The sequence below is a fragment of the Papaver somniferum genome, chromosome 9, assembly GCF_003573695.1.
Source record: "Papaver somniferum cultivar HN1 chromosome 9, ASM357369v1, whole genome shotgun sequence".
Taxonomy (NCBI): domain Eukaryota; kingdom Viridiplantae; phylum Streptophyta; class Magnoliopsida; order Ranunculales; family Papaveraceae; genus Papaver; species Papaver somniferum.
Window position 1 is genome coordinate 14,292,425 of NC_039366.1, and position 23,796 is coordinate 14,316,220.

Here is a 23,796-nt window from a genome sequence, read left to right on the forward strand (position 1 = left end):
GTACGTGTCGATCAACCTGTGGAAATAGCGAGGATGTATCTGCGGGATCAAGGGGCAAACGCAGACCTCTGCGTGATAGACGCAAGAACACAAGAAGATAAGGTTCCAACGGCCTTCAGAGATGGGTCCCACATTCTAACCTTATAAATACCCCTTCTCCACCAAGAGGAAGGGGGATCGGAAAAATCAGGAAGGGAAGGAGAGAGAGAGACTGCAAGTATAAGTTAATCCTTTAGAAGAGAGAAACATGTAAACCCAAAAGTCATTCGACTATTCGTGTAACCGGGAAGAATATAGTAAAACAACAAACCCTGTGGACGTAGGTCTTAGTGCTGAACCACGTAAACCTCGGTCTTGTTTACATTTCAGCACTTTATATTTGTCTAACCCCATGGATCTATACTTATACGTTTTGTTTTCTTTGTTTGTACTTATATCCCGTGCGCAGACGCCTCGCATGGAGTTGTTAGATGAGGCTATGATAAACCCGAAGGTTTTGAGCCAAGGAATCAACACTAGGATATCATCATCACAAATCTCTTTAGATTACGATGATTGATTGTGAGCATTCGGATGCCTTCGTGATTTGTGTGTTCACACACTCATTCTCCTCGTCTCCCCCTACTCGTGCTCCTGAGATATTTTAATTTCTTCTTCTTACTCTCTCACGATTTAATCTCTCTGCATACGTGAATCATAATTTTATCAGGTTCTCCTTCCTCTTCTGCTTCAACTAGATCCATCAACAATATCAATTCTTGAACATATATTCTGAATCGATGAAGATCATCAACAACACAAAACGAAGATTCAGCAACAAAAAATGAATCGAAAGATGGGTATAATCTTTCCTTGTAGTTTTAGTTTAATAGATTAACTTCTCCGTCTTAAATTGAAATTTCAGAAAAAGATTATTTTCTATGTTGGTAACCTAATTGCTTTTGTTTCATCTTGTCTCTCTTTTCTCATTTATGATAAGAGTTGATATCTACATTAATCTCATTTTGATCTTTCTTTTGAGATAAAATTTCCGAAAATTTACCAAAAAAAATTCTAGGGTTCATGATTGAATTTTTTTATATTTTAGAGTTTGCATCCACTGAAACTTGATTTTTGGCTTGTTAATTTTGTGTGTTTTTTGTCCTCAGCTGAATGGGATTTTTGCTTGGTTGGATACTGGTGATTGAGTTGCAGTAAATTTATCTCCTTAAATCAGTTCACCTAATCTTCATCTTAATTGTTAAACTTTACTGTTTCGAACTCTATATTATATGTGACTCTCTTCATCTGGTTTCTAACAAAATTAGATCAGTGATGGATTTGTTGCAGAGGCCCGTCAAGTTAAATCAGAGATTTGTTGACTGTGGGGAAGTGCTTGTGCTCTTGAACTATTAGTTCTTTCCAAGTAACATACAATTTGTCCTTATGTTAACTCTGTGACCATTTTTCAATTCTGAGTTCATCATTATGATTAGTATCATCTCGAATCTTGCAGATAAGTCGAATATCGTGCTCAGGGGTGTGTTGTATTTGACAGACACATGTCTCATAGCAAAGGAAAGTGAGTGTTTAGCTTCAAAACTCCTTTAGTTTTGGTCATTAAGATGTTACTCTTTACAGATCTATGTTGAAGACTTTCTTCTTGGAAGTATTGATGCCTTGTAGAATACTTTAGTGGAGTATTCATTCCTTGTATATATAAAACTTTTGTAGGTATGTACAGATTTTATTGCATTATTGCAAAAATAGTTGAATCTGAATGCTATTTTGGATTCCAAGGGTTACTTACTTGATGAAGACGGATTCAATTATATAAAAGTGGCACTTGTGAGGGACATCAAAGCTTAACAAAGTAGTTTGAGGTTTGTTTCGCCAGCGAACATATTGCATCTCTTAGTTTTCATTCTCACTTTAAGTTTACCTTGTAAGTTACCTTAATCTGCAGAGATTATCAAGACTTATACTCATCAAAGTACTACGAGGATATGCAAAACCTTGGAATGCAAGCTGTGATCTTGCATTCCCCTGCACATGTGATGTTGTAAATTTTTTCAGCTCAGGTCGTCGTATATTGGTAGAAGGTAAACAAATATTCTAGTGGAACTGTCACAATGGGTACGGAGATAGTTTTGTTTCTTATTTTTTTGGTATTTGTATCTCTCATGATTGTGCATTATGATTTGGTTTACAGTCTCAGCTATGACTTGTACTCAAGCAGTTGATGTACTGAGGAAATCTAATGTTCTTATTGCTCCAACAAAAGCTGCTTGTACTGGAGGGGTATGGTAACTATCCCATGAGATTTTGTCTTTGATTTATCTAACTTTGATGTACTAGCATGTGATGATAAAGATAGTCGACTACTTGCTTTACAATTGGTATTGTATGTGTTGATCCTAGGGATGTTGTATATGGTTAGAAATTCAATGCATTGCCTGGAAAGCTGACAACGTATGAGACTTAGACAGCCACTGTTATGTTTGATGAGATGGTATTAAACCGATATGGCCATGTCTTATGTATGCGAATGTGTCAAATCAATACTTGAGTATGCTAATTTATACAAAATTTTTCTTTTGAATTACTGGTTGTCACATATACATAGTCGTGAATTGAGGTGCTAAATCTGTGGGTTTTTTTTCTTCTACATGGATTACAATGCCGAGATCTGGAGGTCTATTAGTGCACAGACCTAGGCAAGTTGATTCCTTGTAGCATTCTCTACGAATAGAAATACAATTGTAAAACAGAAGATGCCGAAAAATGGCAACTTGTCTTGCTGATAAAGTGATTGTGTGTGAATGGAGATTATCTGTTGAGTATTGCCAATTCTCCTCAGTGTCTGTAGTCAGCAATGAGCCTTTTTTATATCTATAAGTGAGTTTTAGCTAATCAATATACCTTGGACGTTTCTTCAGTTTTAGTTGACCTTGTCATCATGTTTTTGGTTTATATCCCATAAAATGTTTCTCAGTACCTTCAATTTAGAGAAGTATAACCACAATGAAAGAACTTGATGTTATAAATTGAAAAAGAAACAAAAGTAGGTGATTACCTGTGTACAGCCATTAGTAACACTGGATGCATTCATATGATTCTTCCCATGTGTATTTTGTTTGTTTTCTCTCCTTTTCTTCGAACCAAGATAGAAAATGCTTCATCTGAGTGCAACACAGGGCAACAAATCATCCATCGTTTGGGACTTTGTAGATATGAGCTGCAACTTTTTGATTATTATGCCATTTACAGTACACGTAGGTTCACAATGTATACATGATGACTAAGTTTCAGTTATCTTTAATGCATAATTCATGATCTGTTTTTCTCAAAAATTTCACTGATGTCGCTTGCTAACTGCTGTGCTGAACACCTCAATCCTCATACTATTACTTGCGAGTATATTATGTGCATCCTGTATGTACATCTAAGTTATTTTTCTTGTGTTTCAGGGGTTTTCTGAGCTTGAATATGCAATTTTGCGTTACTGAGAATACTGTAAGTTAATTGTTATTTTTATATTAACATTTGGGAAGTTAGTTGGTTTCAAACGAATGGAGTTGTTAAGCGCTACTGTGGTGTTCAATTCTATGTTTGTTTTCACTTTCCCTTGCAAGTTCTATTACTAACTGCAATTTTTAAAGTGTACATGCTTGCGTTTTTACAGGTCGAAGCAAAATTCTTCGAGGGATTTGAGTTTTTCTGTCACATGTACAACTTCTCAACCAGGTAAACTTGGTCTGCTGCTCGTCGCCCATGTGACTCTAGAATTTCTCTTACTTTCTTGTTTGTTGGTTCAAGAGTAAGAAGAGTTTAAAGTTTTTAACATGTTTTTCTGGGGTGTCATGGGCAGGCACTAAATGCTGGTGACGAAATGCTGGTTTGAAGTAATTAGATGTGGATACAACTATTGTATGTCGGTATAGTGCCAGCCAGGTCTGCTAAAGAACAACCCTAAGATTAGGGCAGTTCATGGTCGGTTTTGGTTCGGTTTCTAGCCAAACCAAAACCGAAACCAATACTATTGGTTTCTAAAAATCTAAACCAAACCAATCCATTAACCATTGGTTCGGTTTCCAAATGGTTCCAGTTGGTTTCGGTTTGTCCCAGTGGTTTTTGGTTAACTAATAATTATGTCAAACCAAAAAAAAAAATACACAAATTTACAGATAAAAAAAATCGTAGTTGCCGAATGTATTGGTTTACACAAATATACAGACAAAAAAGATAAAATAAAATAAAATAAAATATCAAGAATAGTTAAAGCTTACTCTAATTCTAGAGATTAAAAAAAGATATATAATATATCTTAATTTAGTTATTGACAAATAAAAAAGAAGGAAGACGGGAAGAAAAAAGTCGAGTAGCAGCAGCTGTAGTTGGGGTGGAGAAGGGAGGCGGCTGAGAGAAGGAGAAGGAGAAAGAGAAAGAGAAAGAGAGAGAGTATCATAATGAAATATTAGATTTAAGGTTTCTATTTATCCTCTAAATCAATGGGTAGAATCTAATACTTGTAAATCGACGGTAGAAAATAAGTTTAAAAATTAATCGGTTTTCCAATGGTTTTTGGTTCGGTTTTAGAGGTCAAACCAAGCCAAAACCAACACTATCGGTTTTCCACTTTCTACACTGTAACCAATCCATTAGTAAATGGTTCGGTTTGGTTTCTTCCTAATTGGTCTGGTTTGGTCCGGTTCCAGCGGAAAACCGAAACCATGTTCAGCCCTACATAAGATTAAGGTCTTTGTCCTCCTTTTTTTTTTTTTTTTTTACATAATATCTAATTTAGCTTCACACTGGCCCGAAGGACTTGAAGACATTATAAACTTACAGACATTTTATTTTTTGTTGTACATCATTTTTTAGAAACTTAAGGAATGTTTATTGGAATTTTCTGTTAGTAATGGAGGACTTCTTTGCTCAACGCACACTTAATGTCTCCCATAGTGATTATATGTTTTCAGTAACAATGGCCTGAATTGTGGCCGGAAAATGGTGCAGTGAACCCTTGACTTGGTCAATAGAAGGTTGACTGGACTTTTTTTTGCTGTTGCAAAATATTAGAAACGGCTTCACTCTGTTGCTAAATTTAGAACCAGAACAACGAAACCCGGCCCGGCTAAAAGGAGACGTTCTAATTTTTTTTGGTTCCAAATTTTGCAACAGCCGCAGAACAGTTGCGAATTTTTGATTTCGCAACTGCTCAAGTTGTTGCTAAATCTATTCGCAACGATAAAAACAGTTGCAAAGTCAAGAATAAAAAAGTTGGATGAACAGAAAATAGTTGCAAATTTTTTTTTGCAACGACTTTAGAGCTGTTGCAAAACAAATGCAACACCACCTTTCACAACGGCTGGCTGCTGTTGCAAGTCTCTTTTGCAACTGCAATAAGCCGTTGCTAATCCCCAAAAATGGTGTATTGTTGGGACAAAAGTCGCATGCTATATATGTAGACTAGATCATACACATTTGGTATTTCGAGCCGAGTATACCTCACCTATCTATATCTCGAAATATGCATTGGTAAGCTTTTCGCTTCGACCAAGTTTATCTTTACCTAGTGACGAAAGTCATGAATGTTTCAATCACTTTGAAAATTGCTTTGACGAGAAATAGTGTAACAACTATATAACGTCCTCTAAGAATGTTTCAATGATTGGAATGAGAGTTTAGATTACATAACCAATGGATTCCTTGAACCGAAGTTTTCGAACTTTGTTGATCAAGAGAACCGGAAGTATGGCAAGTTCCAAGTCCGCGAACTGCCGAAGTTCTCAAACCCGAGAATTTCTGCTGGAGTTGACAAACTACTTGCGTGAGCCAAGTCCGCGAACCCAGTCCGCGAACCGGCGTAGTTCTCGAACCCGAGAATTTCTGCTGGAGTTTGTAAACTCTATCCGGTGTCTTAAGTCCGCGAACCTAGTCTGCGAACTTGAGAAGGTTATATATCTAAAGATGATTTCTGAACTTAAGGCAATTGAACTAGTTATGGTGAAGAAGAACATGGTTGGTATGAAACGCTCATATGGTTAACCTCTTTGGGTAGACTATTGTTGAACCAACAATGTATACGTTTGGGTGCAGTTAACAAACCTAGAAGCGTACACTCATTTGTGTATGACAAACTAAGTTTTCGATCTAACGATTGAGAAATATTAGCTTGAATCTAAATCAGGTTTTCATCTAACGGTGAATATTGATTGCTTTGTAACTAAGGAAAAACCCTGATTTGAAAGGCTATATAAAGGAGACATCTATTATTGTGCAAAACTAATCCCCACACCTTACGTGTGATACTAGTTTGCGTTCTAGAGTCGTTTCTCCTTTAACCTTAGGTTTTCTTCTTCTAAAACCAGGTTAACGACTTCATTGGGATTGTGAAGCCAGACCGATACTACTTTTATCGTAGTTGTGTGATTTGATCTTGCATCTTCTATCGTAATAGTACAATCATATTGATTGGTTATAGATCGTGAGAGTTCTCCGATAAGCAAGATATAAAAAGTAATCACAAACACCTTCGTCTCATTGTTTGTGATTCCACGAGATATTGTTTCGCTACCATACGATTAAGATTGTTATGAGGTGATTGATTAATCTAGGATGTTCTTCGCGAATATAAGATCGGATTATCAATTGGTTCCTGTTCAACTTGATTATTATCAAAATATGGAACAAAAACTTTTAGGGTTTTTCTGTGGGAGACAGATTGATCCTTTGATAGACTTGTCAGTGTGAGACAGATTTGTTTATTGTTAAAGCCTGCGATTTTGGGTCGTAGAAACTCTTAGTTGTGGGTGAGATCAGCTAAGGGAATCAAGTGCGCGGTATCCTGCTGGGATCAGAGGCATAGGGAGTACAACTGTACCTTGGATCAGTGGAAGACTGATTGGGGTTCAACTATAGTCCAGTCCGAAGTTAGCTTGGAGTAGGATAGTGTCTGTAGCGGCTTAATACAGTGTGTACTTAATCTGGACTAGGTCCCGGGGTTTTTATGCATCTGCGGTTTCCTCGTTAACAAAATTTCTGGTGTCTGTGTTATTTCAGTTTCCACATTTTATTGTTTATCTTTATAATTGAAATAATACAGGTTGTGCGTTTAGATCATCAATTAGATTAATCCAACCTTGGTTGTTGATTATCATTGATTGATCCTTAGACATTGGTCTTTGGTACCGTCCAAGTTATTCCTTGTGTTTAATTAGGACTCGCTGATTTCTATTAGCTTGAGTAAATCAAAACAAGAGAGAGATATTAACTCCTTGAGATACTTTTACCTAGATTGAGTCTGACTATCTAGTTGATTCTCTAGAAAGTGTTTCGGAGTTATTCCATACAGATTGCTAAGCGAAATATTGGGTGGTGTTGTTAGACCCCTGCTTTTTCACATATTACAAATTTGACTTTCCAACAGTATGCTTGTGTAGAATTGTTTTATTAGAAATCAGTGGTTCTATATGAGACGCCTACAACAAACCACATGAAAATCGCCCTCTCACATGAGGGCGGAATCCACACCTTTTGGAGTTAGCAGGGGGTCATTTTTGGGCCCCATAATGTGAAAACATGATTTTAGGGAGTTCAATTTGGTGGTTTATGTGGAGTTTTTTTATTAGAACTATGACTTGGGCAAAGTGAGTCTCCACCCGTGAAGCACCGACACGCCATTATTGGTGATGTGACTGCGTTAGACGCGCGTAGGACACCCATATGACACACGTGTGGAAATTTATACTCCATTTTACTAGTCGGGTAATCTACTGCGTCACGGAAATTAGTATAAGAGTTAACTTTTCTACCGGTGGGCTAACCTAACGATAAACTTAGATTTTTTTCATGGATTTGCATGATTAATGTATTTGATATATTATATAACAATATAGTTAAAGATGCTTTGACAGATATATGTTACAGGGCAGGGGCCGCAGCTAGAAAAGAAGTTGCTCTTAGTTTTCTGTCAGGAAACAACAATTTAAGGCCCACGGATATCCTCGTCTACAACTGGGAGAACGGGAAAGACGTGTGCTTCGATGTCACTGGTGTTTCACCGTTCACTATTAGCTGCAATTTTACGCCCGAACAAGCTATTTCCGCTGCTACTCCAAAATGCAACAAATACTTAGACAAATGCACGGCTCACGGATGGTTTTGGGGTTCTATCCTTCTCTACTCTTGGTGAACTTGGGGAAGACATTTCTGTTTTTTTAAAGAGATTGAAAAATTGCGTAGTATGTTATGATGTCAACAATAAAGTAGATGGTTCTCTTTTTCATAGACTTGGTATTATTATTCAAAAAGGTGTGGGTGCTCATCTTGTTGCTAGACTTCAGCCGTTCATGTAATTACTTTTGTTTTTTTAACATATCATTGAAATAAAAAAAAAGTAATAATAATAATGACATTTATGTGATTATTTAATTAATATATGCATAAAGGTGTCCGCGTCCCGATGATGTTGGATCTTATCAGCATCAGTATACACATTGTGTCGTGCCGTGTAGGTGCTTCCCGGGTCTCCACCTTTTCTCCCGCTCTGGATAATTGCAGGGAAAAATATTCGGACAGTAGAGCGTTTTTATTTTACTTTGGAAATCATTTTTTATGAACGTTGTAGACGATATTCTCATTCCAAGCAAAAATTTTTATACTCCCCTCCGTCCCTAATAAGATGACCTACTTGGTTTTAAACTTTGTCTCAATAAATAGATGACCTATTTCACTAATCAAGGGATATTTCTAAAACTACCCTTTTAATTGATTATTTTTTCTATAAGAAATATGTATAATTTGATAATCATGTTTATATTCGTTGCGTAGGTGTTTTAAAATGCTTTTCAATGGTATAAAGTTTACAAAAAACCGTGGTATAGTTTAAGAGATAAATCGTTTCTAAATTTTACTAATTATTGTCCATAAGGATATAATTGTAAAAAATAGTTAAATATACTCCACTTTCTTCCTTGCCTTAAAATTTGTGCAAATTACAACTAGGTCATCTTATTAGGGACTGGGGGAGTATATTATAAAGCCAACACCTTGGAATAAGGCAAAAGCATGATAAATTACAGCTATAATGATCGAGCCAGAGAAAGAATTAATCAAGTTGATAAAAAACTATATGAATCAGTTAGTGCAAATTATTCAAATTTATTTGGAGTTCGTAGTAGTGGAAAGTTTAATTTTCTCTAATATCTCATAATATTGATCTACATAGAAAACGCAAGAGCATCCTCGTGATTAAGAAATAACTTGTGAACAATTATTTTTTAGTTTCTCCCTTTTCAAATATTTATAGTTAAAAAATTTGTATGCTACTTAATACTAAGACTTAGAGTATGCCAAAATGGGTTTGTGGCTACCTAATTAATTTGTGGGAGATAAAGCGCATGACATGACTGACAATTTCACATTAATTCTTGGAACCAGCCAAATGATCTGCTGCAGGTCATTGGTTTTATAAAGCATACAAGAATGAGGAACAACATTTTGTTTCGAGTCATTCATTTACTTGCATTCTTATGGAAAATAGGAGTACGTTCCTGCACTCATGGTTAAAACAATTTCTTCAAAGGGTAGTTACTGTGAAATTCGATGTTAGGCCTTTGTTTATAAATGATATCGCACTGTAACAAATTGTTTATCCAAATTAAAATGCATCCACACTCGAGTTATAAAGTTGCAGTCAAGAAAAGGTGGGTTAGAGCTTCTTGACCCTCGTTACAAAAGTTGAGTGATGTTTGTGTGTGGTATTATAGTTGTCATCCTCATATCAGTGGGAAGTATGGCATGCGCAGCTTTCCACATGAAATGTTTGACTAATGAAGTGGTGTCCATTCCCCAAATACTGCTCCAATTTAATTAGTATTACCATTAGACTTGATTTTCTTGTACAAAGACTTCCAAATAGCATTCTTCATTTAGTGACCAGTGTCTTCTTCATCTTTTTTCATAATACTTGATCTTTCTTATCGTTTCTATTGTCTGAACATTAAAACATTTTTTTTAAGTTTGTCCAAATCCCAGGAGTTTTGTGGAGTGATCAAATAACATATTTTTGTTAAACTATCAGTTTGATTGTGTCGTTTGTTCAAAGGGGGTGTTGTATCTAGGATCCGAAAGTCATCCTAAATATACATATTTTTTTATATTTCGTATTTCCTTAAAGCAGTATTTTTTTGATTAGGTTTGTACCAGTCAACAGACCTTTCCAAATCCAGCTTTCGTTCTTTTTTGGTGCACTATCTATGTGTAAAACGTCACAATTAGGGTAGTAATTTTCCTTTAGAATGGAGACACAAAGATAAATAGTACTTGTTTTCAAACCGAATCTATATCTTAAATTTTTTATTATGATTATTCATTGTGTTCTACTAATTAATGTTTCTGATAGGTTACACGTGGCTTGTGAGTTTATCTCGAATTTTAGATGTGCATTCAATTTCAAAAAAGAAATAAACACTTAATAATTTAATTGAGGATTTGTTGTCATCATTATATACCAACAAATAAAATCAAGGAAACAAAAAATGCAACTTCAGTACCATTTGTGGTGGTGTAAAACATTGTTCCATTATAATTAATATAAACCACAAGACTAACAAAAGCTTACGTTTTTATAAAGGATGTGTAGATTAAGAAAAATAATTTTACTTCCAGAATCCCTCTTTATAAACGTTGTAAATGATATTCAGATTCTAGGAAACATTTTATTATAAATCCAAAAACTTCCGTAAGGCAAAATCCTTGCAAAAATTACATCCAAGATGATTGACAAAACGAAAATCAATCGAGTTAATTGATCCCCAGAAGAATATGTTTTTCTGGCATACTGATTATTCTGATTTAATTTGAGTTTGTAATACTTATATGTTTGGTTTCCTCTAATATCTCATAAGATTGATCAACATAAATCCTTCCCCAACTATCAAAATGCAAGAGAGTCGTTACAATTAAAGAATAACTTATGAAGTTCTCGGCCTTTTCAATTTTTTGAAAAATTACTTTTTACTTTCGCTCGTTCTAAGTATCTTTGGATAGTGTTTCCTATTTATATATTATTAAGAGCATGCCAAAATAGTTTCATAGCCACCCATTTGAGGAGATAAAACGCATGATATGAGAGACAAGTTCATATGATTGGAAATAACTACACGATGTGTTCTTGTTCATTTTTTTACAATGTACATGAGCAAGGAATAACAGTTACGTTTGAGTCATGACCAAATAGAGTGTTATTCCGTGTCTTCTTATCACTCGTCGCAACGCATTCTTGATGGTTTAAACAACTTATTCAAAGGTTAGTAGTTACAAGTGGAGTTCGTATTGTCGTTACAACCTATTCAAATAGAAGAAGAGGTTGTTCTTTCATTTTGTATGGACTATTTGTTTTGCCAAAAATACGAATATAACCTAATTCAATTAGTTAAATTTTTCCTTATGGTTATTCATGGTGTTCTAATAGGTCCATCGTACATTAAATTTGAAAATCAGAATAAAAACCCAGTAATCTAATTCATCAAGTGGTAGTGACAATTCATGTATCAACATAATCTAGTGGAGCAAGAACTAGTGGCAATTTCTGCATCAACAATGAGAAGCGGCGAGATATATGAAGAAACTACATATTATCCACAAGTAATATATACAACAAATTAAGCTACAATAAGATAACACATCTCCAATTCAGTAAAGGGTGAAAAATAACAAAACCAAAGTATCGAGAAGCGTCATAATTTTTTTTAAATAGTTTGTAATTTGGAACACCATGTCATACAAAAAATTCAGGGAAGAAAAATCGAATGATTCCGATAGTAATGCTCGTTTCTTAATTATATATGGGCGAAAGAATTGAATTTAAAATGATTGTTCTTTCTTAACATTTTCAGAAATAAATAGAGTTAGTATAATTCAAAATATCAACCCCGATAATAGAAATGATGATATTTGTTACAAAACTATTAACCAAATATAGATGGTAACAAATCCCCAAAAAGATTTATGTCAAAGTATAGTCATCATCACCGTGTATTCTCTTAAATCTGTATGTGATGGAAAATGCCCAAACACGAAAGAAATTCTTTTCACTGTTTGATTGTTTAAAATCAGCAACAAATTTTACTCCGTCTAGTAAAAATAAACAATTTGCATAGTTACTGTGAAATTGTATTCTTTTATCAGTGAATGTATTGATAAAAACCACATGAAAGCAAGAAAAGAAGGCATAAGAAATCCCGTGTTTTGATTTTACTCAAGTAGTCTACTTTAACTTTTTTCTTTGGCATATTAGAAGAATGTATGTGATCCACAAGCTATAGTTACAAAGGAAATAATATTTAATAGACTAGAAGAATATAAATGATGACTAGCTAGGAATATTTATTACGGAGACGAATTTCTTATTTCTCATGATCTTTTTATTTTATAAGAAGAGAGGAAGAGTGTTAGATTAGAAGAATTTACGGCGTGCTACCAAGAGGTAGAAAAGAGTAAAAAAGCTTGAAAAAAACAAACTTTCAGTTGTTACATATATGGATTATCCCTATCAAAGGCGTCTGCATTTTCTTTATTGGTTGATACATATTTTTGTTTTCTCTAATGTCTTAATCCGTTGAATCCAGCAAAGACATTCCTTTCTCTCTTATCTCTTTCTTTATTTTTTTAGTTTCTCAGGTTTCAAATATTTTGTCACCTATTTCCTATACATATATACACACATTCTTATAAAATATATATATATATATATATATATATACACACATGCTACTAATTAAGAGCATACCAAAATGGTTTTGTAGTCACCCAATTAGTGGGAGGTTAAATACATAAAATCAGATGCAATTTTCAATGATGAGAACTAATCAATGAAATGATGTGTTATCTCGTTCATTTACATTGTAGTGTACATGAGTAAGGTATGAGGAACAACAGTTGCGTTTGAGCTGCGAATGAAGCGTTTAACTTGCAGCAAGGAAGATTTGATACTATTTTGCACTATTTTTTTAACAGATGTTTTTCTACCACAGTGATAAAATTATTACACGCCAGTAAAAATAATGTAGAACTTGTTTGGAAGAATACAACACGGAGGTTGTAAGGGATTTGAAGGAAGAAAAGGATGCGAAGCAGACGAAATATTCTTGAGCAGGATTGAAAGAAAAGAAAAGAAGAGATAAATTCTCTGTAACAGAGTTGTTTCATAAATTGATAATAATAATTGTGTCTTAAAACAAAGTACGAGCCTGTTTATATAGGAATGAAACTAGAGTCTAAAAATAAATAAACTCTAAAAGAAGTAAGTCTAAAAACAGGAAAAAATAGACTTGGTATTCAAGTCATCTAATAGTTCTAGAAAGAAAGAAAGAACGAAGAGATGTTCTACATCAGTCCCCCCTTCTTGAAAACAACTTGGCCTCAAGTTGATCAACTTAAATCATTCTCCCCATGAAACATAAAAATTTCCTGCACATTAAATATGTTAGATATGTTCCAGTTTGTAGGAAGATCCACCACATAAGCATTGTCACTTATCTTCTTCAAAATATTGAAAAGACCATACTTCTTCATTTTAGTTTTGCTGTAAGTACCAGTTGGAAAACGTTCTTTTCGAAGATGTATCATGACAAGCTCTCCTTCTTCAAAGGTCTTGAGTCGTATGTGTTGATTAGCTACTGTCTTGTACTTGGCATTGGACTCCTCAACTTTAGTTCTCACCTCTTTATGAAGATGGGAAACTTTGTCGACCAGTTGTTCAACTTTCACATGAGACTGTAAAAGTCTAGGTAGCACTATTGAATCCGTCATATGATTTGGAACCTTGGAATATACAATTGCAAAAAGAGACTTACCAGTAGAACGATTCACCGAAGTATTAAATGCAAACTCCATATGGGGAAGAAAAGTTTCCCATTGTTTTTCATTTGAATCAACAATTTTTGCACGTATCAGATTTTCTAAGGATCTGTTGACAACCTCAGTTTGTCCATCAGTTTGTGGATGTGTTGTAGTGTTGTATTGTAACTTAGTTCCCAATCTCATCCATAAAGACTTCAAAAAGTAGCTGAGAAATTTAGTATTATGATCCGAAGTAATAGATTTAGGTACTCCATGCAAGCGTACTATCTCCTTGAAGAATAAATAAGCCACATTGGAAGCATCCGTAGTTTTTTTACAGGCAACAAAATGTGCTATCTTTGAATATCTATCAAAAACTACCATAATTGAATCATTGCCTTTAACCGATCTTGGTAATCCAACTATAAAATCCATACTCACATCAATCCATGGAGCTTCAGGCACTGGTAATGGAGTATATAGACCAGTGTTTTGAATCATACCTTTGGAGCGTCGGCACACCATGCATTTCTGAACAAACTTCTGTATATCTCTTTCTAAAGAAGGCCAAAAATATCGCTCTTTACTAAAGCAATTGTCTTATGTCGACCAAAATGACCACCAAGTCCACTGCCATGAAGTTCATGAATTAAATGAAGTCTTAAGGAACCCTGTGGAATGCAAAGTCGATTACCTTTGAAAAGAAATCCATCTTGAATAAGGAAATCATCAAACCGTGAAGACATTTTCTTGCATTGTTCCCAAATTGTCTTAAAATCTTCATCATCAATATACAAGTCTTTGATGTAGTCAAAAGCTATACGTTCACTACGAAGAGTGACAAGAAGGTAAGCACACCTACTTAAAGCATCAACTACTTGGTTCAACTTACCACTCTTGTGTTTAATAGAGAAGGTATACTGATTTATGGTAGACAACCATCTGTCATGCATTCTATTTATCTTAGCAGAAGTCTGCAAAAACTTCAAAGCTTGATTGTCAGTACTGACAATAAACTCATGATGCACTAAATAAGGATGCCAATGTTTTAAAGCTTGAACAAGAGAATATAATTCAAGTTCATAAGTTGACAACTTCTTTTTAGCTTCAGAATTCTTCTCACTATGAAAAGCAACTGGATGACCAATTTGAGATAATACAACTCCAATCCCAACAACAGATGCATCACAATCGATTTCAAAAGGTTTAGTAAAGTAAGGCATTGCAAGAACTGGTGCACTACATAACTTTTCCTTAAGAAGATTAAAACTCTTATCTGCTTCTTCAGTCCAAAGAAATTTTTCTTGTTTCAAACAATCAGTTACTCCAGCAGCAATAGAACTAAAGTTGCGAATAAAACGCCTATAGAAAGATGCCAAACCATGAAAACTTCTGACATCTTTAATATTTGTTGGAGTAGGCCATTCAGAAATGGCTTTAATCTTCGAATCATCCACTGAAATTGCTTGATCAGAAATAATATAACCCAAAAAGGTGACAGATGTTGTTAAGAATGTGCACTTTTTAAGGTTCACATATAGTGCATTCTCAACAAGAGCTTGAAATACTTGAGAAAGATGAGAAAGATGTTCATCTTCATTACTGACTGTATATCAAAATATCATCAAAATATACAATGATGAATTTACCAAGGAAGGGTTGTAGTACCTGATTCATTAATCTCATGAAAGTGCTGGTTGCATTTGATAATCCAAACGACATCACTAACCATTCATATAATCCTTCACGAGTTTTGAAAGCTGTTTTCCACTCATCACCAATGCGAATGCGAGTCTGATGATAACCACTACGACGATCTATTTTAGAAAATACCTTATAACTCACAAACATATCAATAAGATCATCCAATATGGGTATATGGAATCTATAAGGAATAGTGATTCTGTTGAGAGCTCTACAGTCAATACACATTCTCCAACCTCCATCTTTCTTATCAACAAGAAAATATGGACTAGCACAAGGACTCTTGCTAAATCTTATTAAACCTTTTTCTAATAAATCATTTACTTGCCCCTGTAGAATCTCATGTTCTTTAGGACTCTATCTGTAATGAGCATGATTTGGAAGAGATGCTCCATGAATGAAATCAATTTGATGTTGTAAATCTCTCAACGACGGTAAATATTTTGGTAGCTCATCAGGAAATATAGAATGAAATTGATTTATCAAGGGTTGTACCTTTTCTGGAATGACTATCATTTTCTTAGAATCTTCATGTGAATGTAGAGGATGTCCTTGCAGTTGCTTCACAATGCTAGCTACTAATGCACTAGTTTTGCCATCACTATGCTATTTGTAAACGGATGTAGATTTAGAAGGAACTAAAATTTTCTTCTTGCCATCTTTGAAAAAGGTATAAGTATTTTCAAAGCAATTGTGAACTGCACACATATCATATTGCCAAGGCCTTCCAAGTAGTAAATGCGCAGCAGTCATATTAATAACGTCACACAAAACTGAATCTTGATAACCCTTAAGTGCAAACTCAACAAGACATTGGTGAGTAATCTTTTGAGAAGTAGAGCTATTTACCCATCCAACAGAATAAGGCTGAGGATGAGGAATCACTGGTAATCCCAGTTTTTTAACAACTTCAGCAGAAATATAGTTATCCATGCTGTCACTGTCCATGATTAGATCACAGGTAACTCCCTTAATTAAATATCTTGTTCTAAAAATATTGTTTCTCTGTGAAAAAGAAGGTTGAGAAAGTAATAGAGGTCGAATCATACCCATTAAGTGTTCACTGTACAATTCTTCTACAATTTCATCACTTTCTACTTCATCCTCAGTCTTCTAAAAATCATTATTATCATCCTTAACCAATCCACTATACTTGCGCGTATCTTCTGGTTCTTCATGCACTAACCCATGGATTCTACGACACTCAGCAGAAGTATGGCCAGGTAATTGGAATTTGTTGCACTTCTCACCCCTAAACTTAGCATAAGGATTATTTGTTTTGGGTAAAGGTGGAAAAGAGGTTTGATCCTTTGATGAAAAACGACTATTTTGGTTGTAGCTTGGACGAGAAGAAAATTGTTTTTGTACGGATTGAAGTTCAGTTGGATTAGAAAGAAGTGGAGGATTATTCTTTGGTATCGGGTGCTGAGAATGAGTAAAACTGGGTGTTTGATATTGTCTCTTAGAAGAAGAATAATGTATATTGTATTATTGAGCATATGCATTCTCTGAATAACTAACTGAAGAATAAGGTATACCTTGGAATCGATGATACTTCCTAGTTGAAGACTTTTGAGTACGAAAAATGTGACGTTCGATCTTGATGGCTTGTTGTATATCTTCTTCCATAGTATACACAGATTGTGTTATTCCCTCTTGAATCACTATATTCAACCCTTCTATGAATCTAACAATAAGTTGTTCTTCTGTTTCATGAAGTTCATTACGAGCAATTAGGTTGTAAAACTCGGTTACATATTCTTCAACCAACCTTGCGCCTTGTTGGCAATTCTGCAGTTTTATAAACAATTGTTTCCTGAAATCTCTAGGTAGAAACTTACTTCTTAAAAGATCACTCATTCTTTTCCAGGTCCGTATTGGTTGTTTTTCATGGTTCCTACGATCTTCACAAAGTTTAGTCCACCAAGCAGCTGCACCTCCTTTAAGCTTATAGGCTACAAGCTTTACTTTAGAATGTTCAGGCACTTCCATGAATTCAAAAAAAGTTTCAACCTCATAAAACCAATCTAAAATTTCCTCTATCTTGAACCTTCCATTGAAAGTTGGAATGTCTGCTTTAAGCTTGTACTCAGGTAAAGATCCATAAGAGTGTTGACCTGATTGCAAGCGCTTTTCTTCTGGCTAAGTTTTATCTAAAATCTCTTCAACTTCATCTTCTTCACTACTGTTACCACGAGGATTTGCAAGCTTCTTGTCAGGGTGACAGATATACCCTTCATATTGACTGATCTTGTTAAGTTTTTCTTTAACACCTTTTGGAGTACTAGTGTCTTCGATAAAATTATTTTTCTTTCCATTCTTTGAAGAATATCTGGATCTAGAGTGTTTTCCTTCACCCTTAGAACCTGTCTCATCTTCAGATTTTTCTTCACCTTCTGATTTTTCATCTTTAGGATTGTTTTCAACAAGAGAATTTATTTTAATATTCATCTTATTAATCTCTTTTTGTAAATCTTGTACGATACTTTTTATGTTTGCAGAAGTTGTATCATGTTGATTCAACCTTTCTGTAATCTTGGTAAGCTCAGCTCTAGTAATTTGGTTTCCCATTGAAACAAAAGCTAATTAATTCTTTTTTATAAGGGTTTGAAAAAGAATTGCAAAAGAGGTTTTAAGGATCTGTCTTGAGATAAGAATCTCAAAACTCTGGCTCGATGCCACTTAATATAGAACTTGTTTGGAAGAATACAACACGGAGGTTGTAAGGGATACGAAGGAAGAAAAGGATGCGAAGCAGACGAAATATTCTTGAGCAGGATTGAAAGAAAAGAAAAGAAGAGATAAATTCTCTGTAACAGAGTTGTTTCATAAATTGATAATAATAATTGTGTCTTAAAACAAAGTACGAGTCTGTTTATATAGACATGAAACTAGAATCTAAAAATAAATAAGTTCTAAAAGAAGTAAGTCTAAAAACAGGAAACAATAGACTTGGTATTCAAGTCATCTAATAGTTCTAGGAAGAAAGAACGAACGAAGAGATGTTCTACATCAAAAAATCACAAACATCCACCTTGGCAGCTCATTCAGACTAGAGTCAACTTTCTCGTTTGACATTTTGACTAACTTTCACTATTTGGTCAAAATGTCAAAGGGATATTCAGTCAGTACTCCCCAGAACCATTTTATCTTCTCATCAATATCGGGGTTTTAGCTCTTTCTTCATTTCTCCTTTCTCTTCCCCTACAAAATGGAATCCCTAGCAAAATTCAATCAACATCCACTGAATGTCTCGTCCAACAATCGTAATCATCTCCTTCAATTCACAAAACCCATTTCTTCAATTTCTCTCAAAACCCTTTCAAAATCAAACAAAACCCTCGTAGCTTCATTTTCTTCCAACAAAAATCCCCAATTTGATAAAACCCCAAAAAACCCATTCTCATTAATCATCAAAACCACATGTGTCACCATCTTCACCACCTCACTGTTCTTGAATCAATTCACTAAACCCTCAATTGCAGCTCCAATTCCTCAAGAGACCTTCGAATCTATCGAAGAAACAGAAGAAGAAATAAAGATTGCTCAGGGAGAAGAAGAAGAAGAAAAGCCCATTGATGAGAAACAACAGGCCATTGATTCACTTCCTAATGATGTTGAGAGCTTGAAATTACTGATGGAAAACAAGATTAAGGATAAGAAAGTGGTGGAGGCGGTGACGATACTCGATAAGTTGATAGAAATTGATCCATCTGATCCTCAATGGCCGTTATTGAAATCTCATTTGCAGAGTTCAATAGGTGAAGCAGAAGCGGCCACATTAGGGTTTGAAGAAATTTTATCCAAAGATCCACTGTCTGTGGAAGCATATCATGGGTTAGTGATGGCGGCCTCGCAATCGGAAACGGGAGAGTTACAGAATGTGTTGAAGAGAATTGAGAATGCAATGGAGAAATGTAAGAAGGAGAAGAATAAGAAAGAAGATGTAAGAGATTTTAGATTGTTGATTGCTCAAGTTAGAGTGATTGAAGGGAATTATGACCAAGCGTTGAGTGTTTATCAAGAGCTTGTTAAAGAGGAGCCTAGAGATTTTAGACCTTATTTATGTCAAGGTATTATTTATACTTTGTTGAGGAAAACGGAGGAAGCTGCAAAATCATTTGAGAAGTATCAGAAATTGGTTCCAAAAGATCATCCTTATCATCGCTATTTCGAGGATAACATGATGGCTACTAAGGTTTTCTCGCAAATGGCTGGTAGTCAGACTAGTTGAATGAGAGATATGGAGCGTCATTGGGGGAATTGAGGTTGGTAAGAGCTTTCTAGAATTTTATGTTTCTGTTTTTCTTATTAAAGTTTTGCAGCCTTGGTAATACATATGAGACATTAGGAAAACTTATTATCGGAAATTTTGATGGTTGAATTTAGATTGTTTGATGTTGTTATCTTGCTTTTACTTTGTTGAAAATGACAAGGAATATTTTGCCTAATGGGATTTAAATAAACTTAGCTTTATTCTTAACGCTTCCTTTATGTATTATGTCACGCTTAACATATAATGGTGGTGGTAGTTTTGAGTGCGGCAATGATTCTCATATAGTGACACCACTGACAACTGAAAAATACATAATCATGTGAGGGTATGCTACTTTGTGTTACCTTCCAGAAACAACAAAATCTATGTTATTTGTTTAAAGGTTTCTTGATAAATTCAGTTTTATGTAGTTCTCAATTTCGAGTTCATTTAGTTCCTATGAGTAGTTCCTCCGTAAGGAAAGATAATATATTCAGAGAGATAGACAAACAGACAGAGATCTAAGTCCCAGGCATAGTGTGGTGTGCATTAATTGTAATAATGGTGCTTAACCTATTCTTTTATGCAATCCTCTTCATTTTTCTCTATTGCTTCTGCTTGGGACCGTCTTTTCTTTCAAAAATAGAGTAGGATATAGACTCCCACCAAGTCCAATGTGCTTACCAATCATTAGACATATGCACCTCATTGATAGCGTCCCTTACCAATCTTTTCACAAGCTTGCAATCCGATATGGTCCTTTGATCCATCTTCGTCTAGGCTCTGTTCCATGCATCGTAGTTTCCTCTCCTGAATTTGCAAAAGAGTGTCTTATGACCAATAAACTAACCTTTGGTTCACGTCCTGTAACCATCTCCATAGATTTCCTCACTTACAACTCTGCTGGCTTTGCTTTCACTCATTTTGGAACTGTCTGGAGTTTTATGAAAAAAGTTTTAATGTCTGAGCTCCTCGGTGGCCAGGCTCTTAAGAAACATTGCCACATTCAGCATAATGAGATTCAGAACTTAGTTCAGCTTTTATTGAAGAAATCTGTCAATGGGGAAAGAGTAAATGTTTCAGAAGAACTCATGAAGCTTCGAATAACATAATTACTCAAATGACGCTTAGTATGAAGTATTCTGCAAGTAAAGAGAAGGGAGAGGAAGTTTGTTCCTTGGTTAGGGAGGTTACAAAGATTTTTGGTCAGTTCAATGTCCCAGATTTTTTTGGGTTTCTCCGAAACCTATGCAGGGTTTTCTTAGAAAATCCACTGATATAAGAGGTAGATATTACATTTTGCTTGAAAGAATCATCAAGGAGCATGAAGAAGTAAGAAACAAGAAGAAAGGGAAGCCGACTAGTGATGTTGGTAATAACAAGGTGAAAGATTTTTTTGGATATCTTACTTGATGTATCGGAAGATATGAACTCAGAGGTCAAACTTAACGGAGATAATGTTAATGCTTTCCTCTTGGTAAGTCCCTTGCCTTTTACCTTCTCGGATATGCTGCTGATACTTGTTCTTTTTAGTACTAACCTCTGCAGTCATTTGAGTGCATAAAGGGGCGGATCGCTATCGGACTTGCCCATGGTTATGTTTGGCTGTTAGCTTTTTTAGTAAGATGGGTTAACTTGTTCAGAGTTTAATTACATATTCTCCCTTAATTTTGTGGTTAATTAGGATATCAAGACGGCTGGGACAGACACATCAGCTGGTTCTACTGAATGGGCACTAGGGGAGCTCATTAATCATCCAAATATGCTTCAGAAAGCTAGGAAAGAGATAGATTCAGTTGTGGGTAGAAATGTTAGATTGGTGGATGAATCTGATCTACCAAATACCTTCAAGCGATTTTTAAAGAAGCGCTTCGTCTTCACCCTCCTGCACCCATGCTTGCTAGAGAATCCACCCAAGATTGCATGATAGGAGGCTATAATATCCCAGCTAAAACTAGGTTGTTTGTAAATGTGCGGTCTATCAATAGGAACCCTAAGTACTGGAACGACCCCTTGGAATTTAGACCAGAGAGGTTCATGATACGTGAAAGTGTTGATGGCAGATGTGATCAGTATCAAACAAGTAGAGTTAATAAGGATGTTAGGGGGCAACATTTTGAATTCCTGCCATTTGGTACTGGGAGGAGAGGGTGTGCTGGGATTTGGTTATTTTTAGTCGAAGGACCAGCAGTACTGGCTGCTATTATCCAATGCTTGGATTGGGAGGTAATTAGCAGTAACGGCAGCAAAGTAATTGATACGACTGACCGACCTGGATTGACTGTTCCAATGGCCAATCTATCTTACTTGACCTGCGCACCCGTTTCGATCCGTTCAACCTTGATATGTAGTCGACCTGAACCTGTCAGTGGAAGAAATAAATTTGGGGATCGAATGTGCTTTCGAATCTGTCAAGGTTGTGGCTGCAGATTTGAAAATGAGACGTCTGTCTTCTACTCAGCTCGCTAGGTTGTGGTTTATAAATTGCTTCCTATGAATATGTTTTAGGTGATTTTTGTTGCTTCTGTTAATTGCAAGGTTTTAGGATACTCAAAGTTTTTACTGTGCATCTAAATTTATGTTTTCTGTCTTCTTACATTTCCAGTCTTGCTTGACCTTGCTATGCTTGAATGAATGCAATACGTTACATGATCCGATGTTATTTGAAAGAGTTTAACAATAAAAACTGAGAGCACGCATCTAAATAAAGTAAACCATATACTGTGAACTGAGTACCTGCAAAAATTTGAAGAACAAGCAACAAAGCATGAAAGTAATTCATGGGTCATGGTCATGGTCATGGTCATATTTGTTTCTGATATGATTAACAATTCTTCTTTCCTTTAGCACCTCTTGATTTGATCGATTTGTCCAGGAATTTTTCAGGTCCACTAGCCTCCGGTACTTGGCCAATATATTTCAGAATAAAATAACTTTCCCGTATCTTTCAAAGAAGCAACATATTTTTCTTCCAAATCTTTCTTTCAAAGAAACAATGCTCGGAGTGTGGGGAATCACTTTAATGTAACGGCACCCACATTCCATATCATCTGTAAGTTTTGATTAATGTTGAAGTTTTATGGTCATAGCAACAGGGAGTCGTGCGAAAAAGTGTGCGCCAGTCTGCCCAGATGAATTTTTGTTGGTCCTTGGGATTGCAAATGTTTTGAACAAATATGGTTTTCCTTATTCCAACACGACGATATGGTAGTTCTGTATCAGGTTACAATCTTTCACTGTGCAAGTAATTCCAGTACTTGTATTCTTTCTCTTGTATACCCATATGTCAATGCCAGCCAGAAGCTCTAATATGAACCAAGTACAAATTATCATTCCCTCCAAGCAACGTGAGTGGAGTGTCGACCATTTCGTATCCAAAATCTTTAGAATGTGGATACGAAATGGTTTCGGATGATTAACATCGTGTAAACATAAAGGAAATTCACCAATCATTGTTTTGTTTCGGATGATTAAGGTTTCTTCTTTCTTCTAGCACCTCTTGCTGTGATCGTTTTTTCAAGGACATTTTCTGCTCCACTTTTGGCCTTCCTTGCTTGGCCAAAATATTTCAGATAAGTAACATTAGTTTCTCCTAAAGCTTTCAAAGAAACAACGCTCAGCGTGTGACGGATTGCGTCAATGTAAGCACAATTCGTACCGTTAGCATCATCAGTAAAGACAAAATTGAGTACAAATATCCAGGTATATATGATAGTCAAATATTTTCCTAATTTGTAGAATTTATAAGAAGTTGTCGACTAATCTCACATCTGTTATTCCCAATTTTTTAAAGGTTCGTCGTGAAATCCTGTCGACAAGGCGGAAGAAAAACTGATATCCTCATAAGTTAATCCAAAAAGGATATGCAGGTCTTATGGAGCAATTGGTATGTAAGATGGGTTTTCTCATATTTCTAGACATCACTGTTCATAATCTAATGTGGCTTTGTTGCTAGCAGAAAAAAAGAGAGCTTTCTTCTGATGCCATGGACAGGAGCATCTTACAAAAGA

General features: G+C 35.3%; 1 protein-coding gene, 1 long non-coding RNA gene and 1 pseudogene across 3 annotated transcripts; all 3 read left to right on the forward strand.

The window, feature by feature from the left end:
• The first annotated feature begins 587 nt into the window (after window positions 1-587).
• Window positions 588-4,095, forward strand: LOC113314343. Of its 2 annotated transcripts, XR_003342369.1 has the most exons (10): window positions 588-839; window positions 1,149-1,193; window positions 1,313-1,405; window positions 1,496-1,561; window positions 1,714-1,862; window positions 1,946-2,081; window positions 2,192-2,280; window positions 3,450-3,495; window positions 3,665-3,726; window positions 3,851-4,095. It is a non-coding gene; the product is annotated as an uncharacterized LOC113314343 (long non-coding RNA). The 2 variants fall into 2 exon arrangements; XR_003342368.1 differs by having other exon boundaries at window positions 1,149-1,405.
• A 14,578-nt stretch (window positions 4,096-18,673) lies between these two features.
• On the forward strand, window positions 18,674-20,014 carry LOC113313541 (protein SLOW GREEN 1, chloroplastic-like). The gene has a single exon (XM_026562329.1). The coding sequence runs from the start codon at window positions 18,743-18,745 to the stop codon at window positions 19,763-19,765; it is 1,023 nt and encodes a 340-aa protein (XP_026418114.1). The 5' UTR covers window positions 18,674-18,742; the 3' UTR covers window positions 19,766-20,014.
• Window positions 20,015-20,370: 356 nt separating this feature from the next.
• On the forward strand, window positions 20,371-22,384 carry LOC113311433 (annotated as a pseudogene).
• The last annotated feature ends 1,412 nt before the right edge of the window (window positions 22,385-23,796 follow it).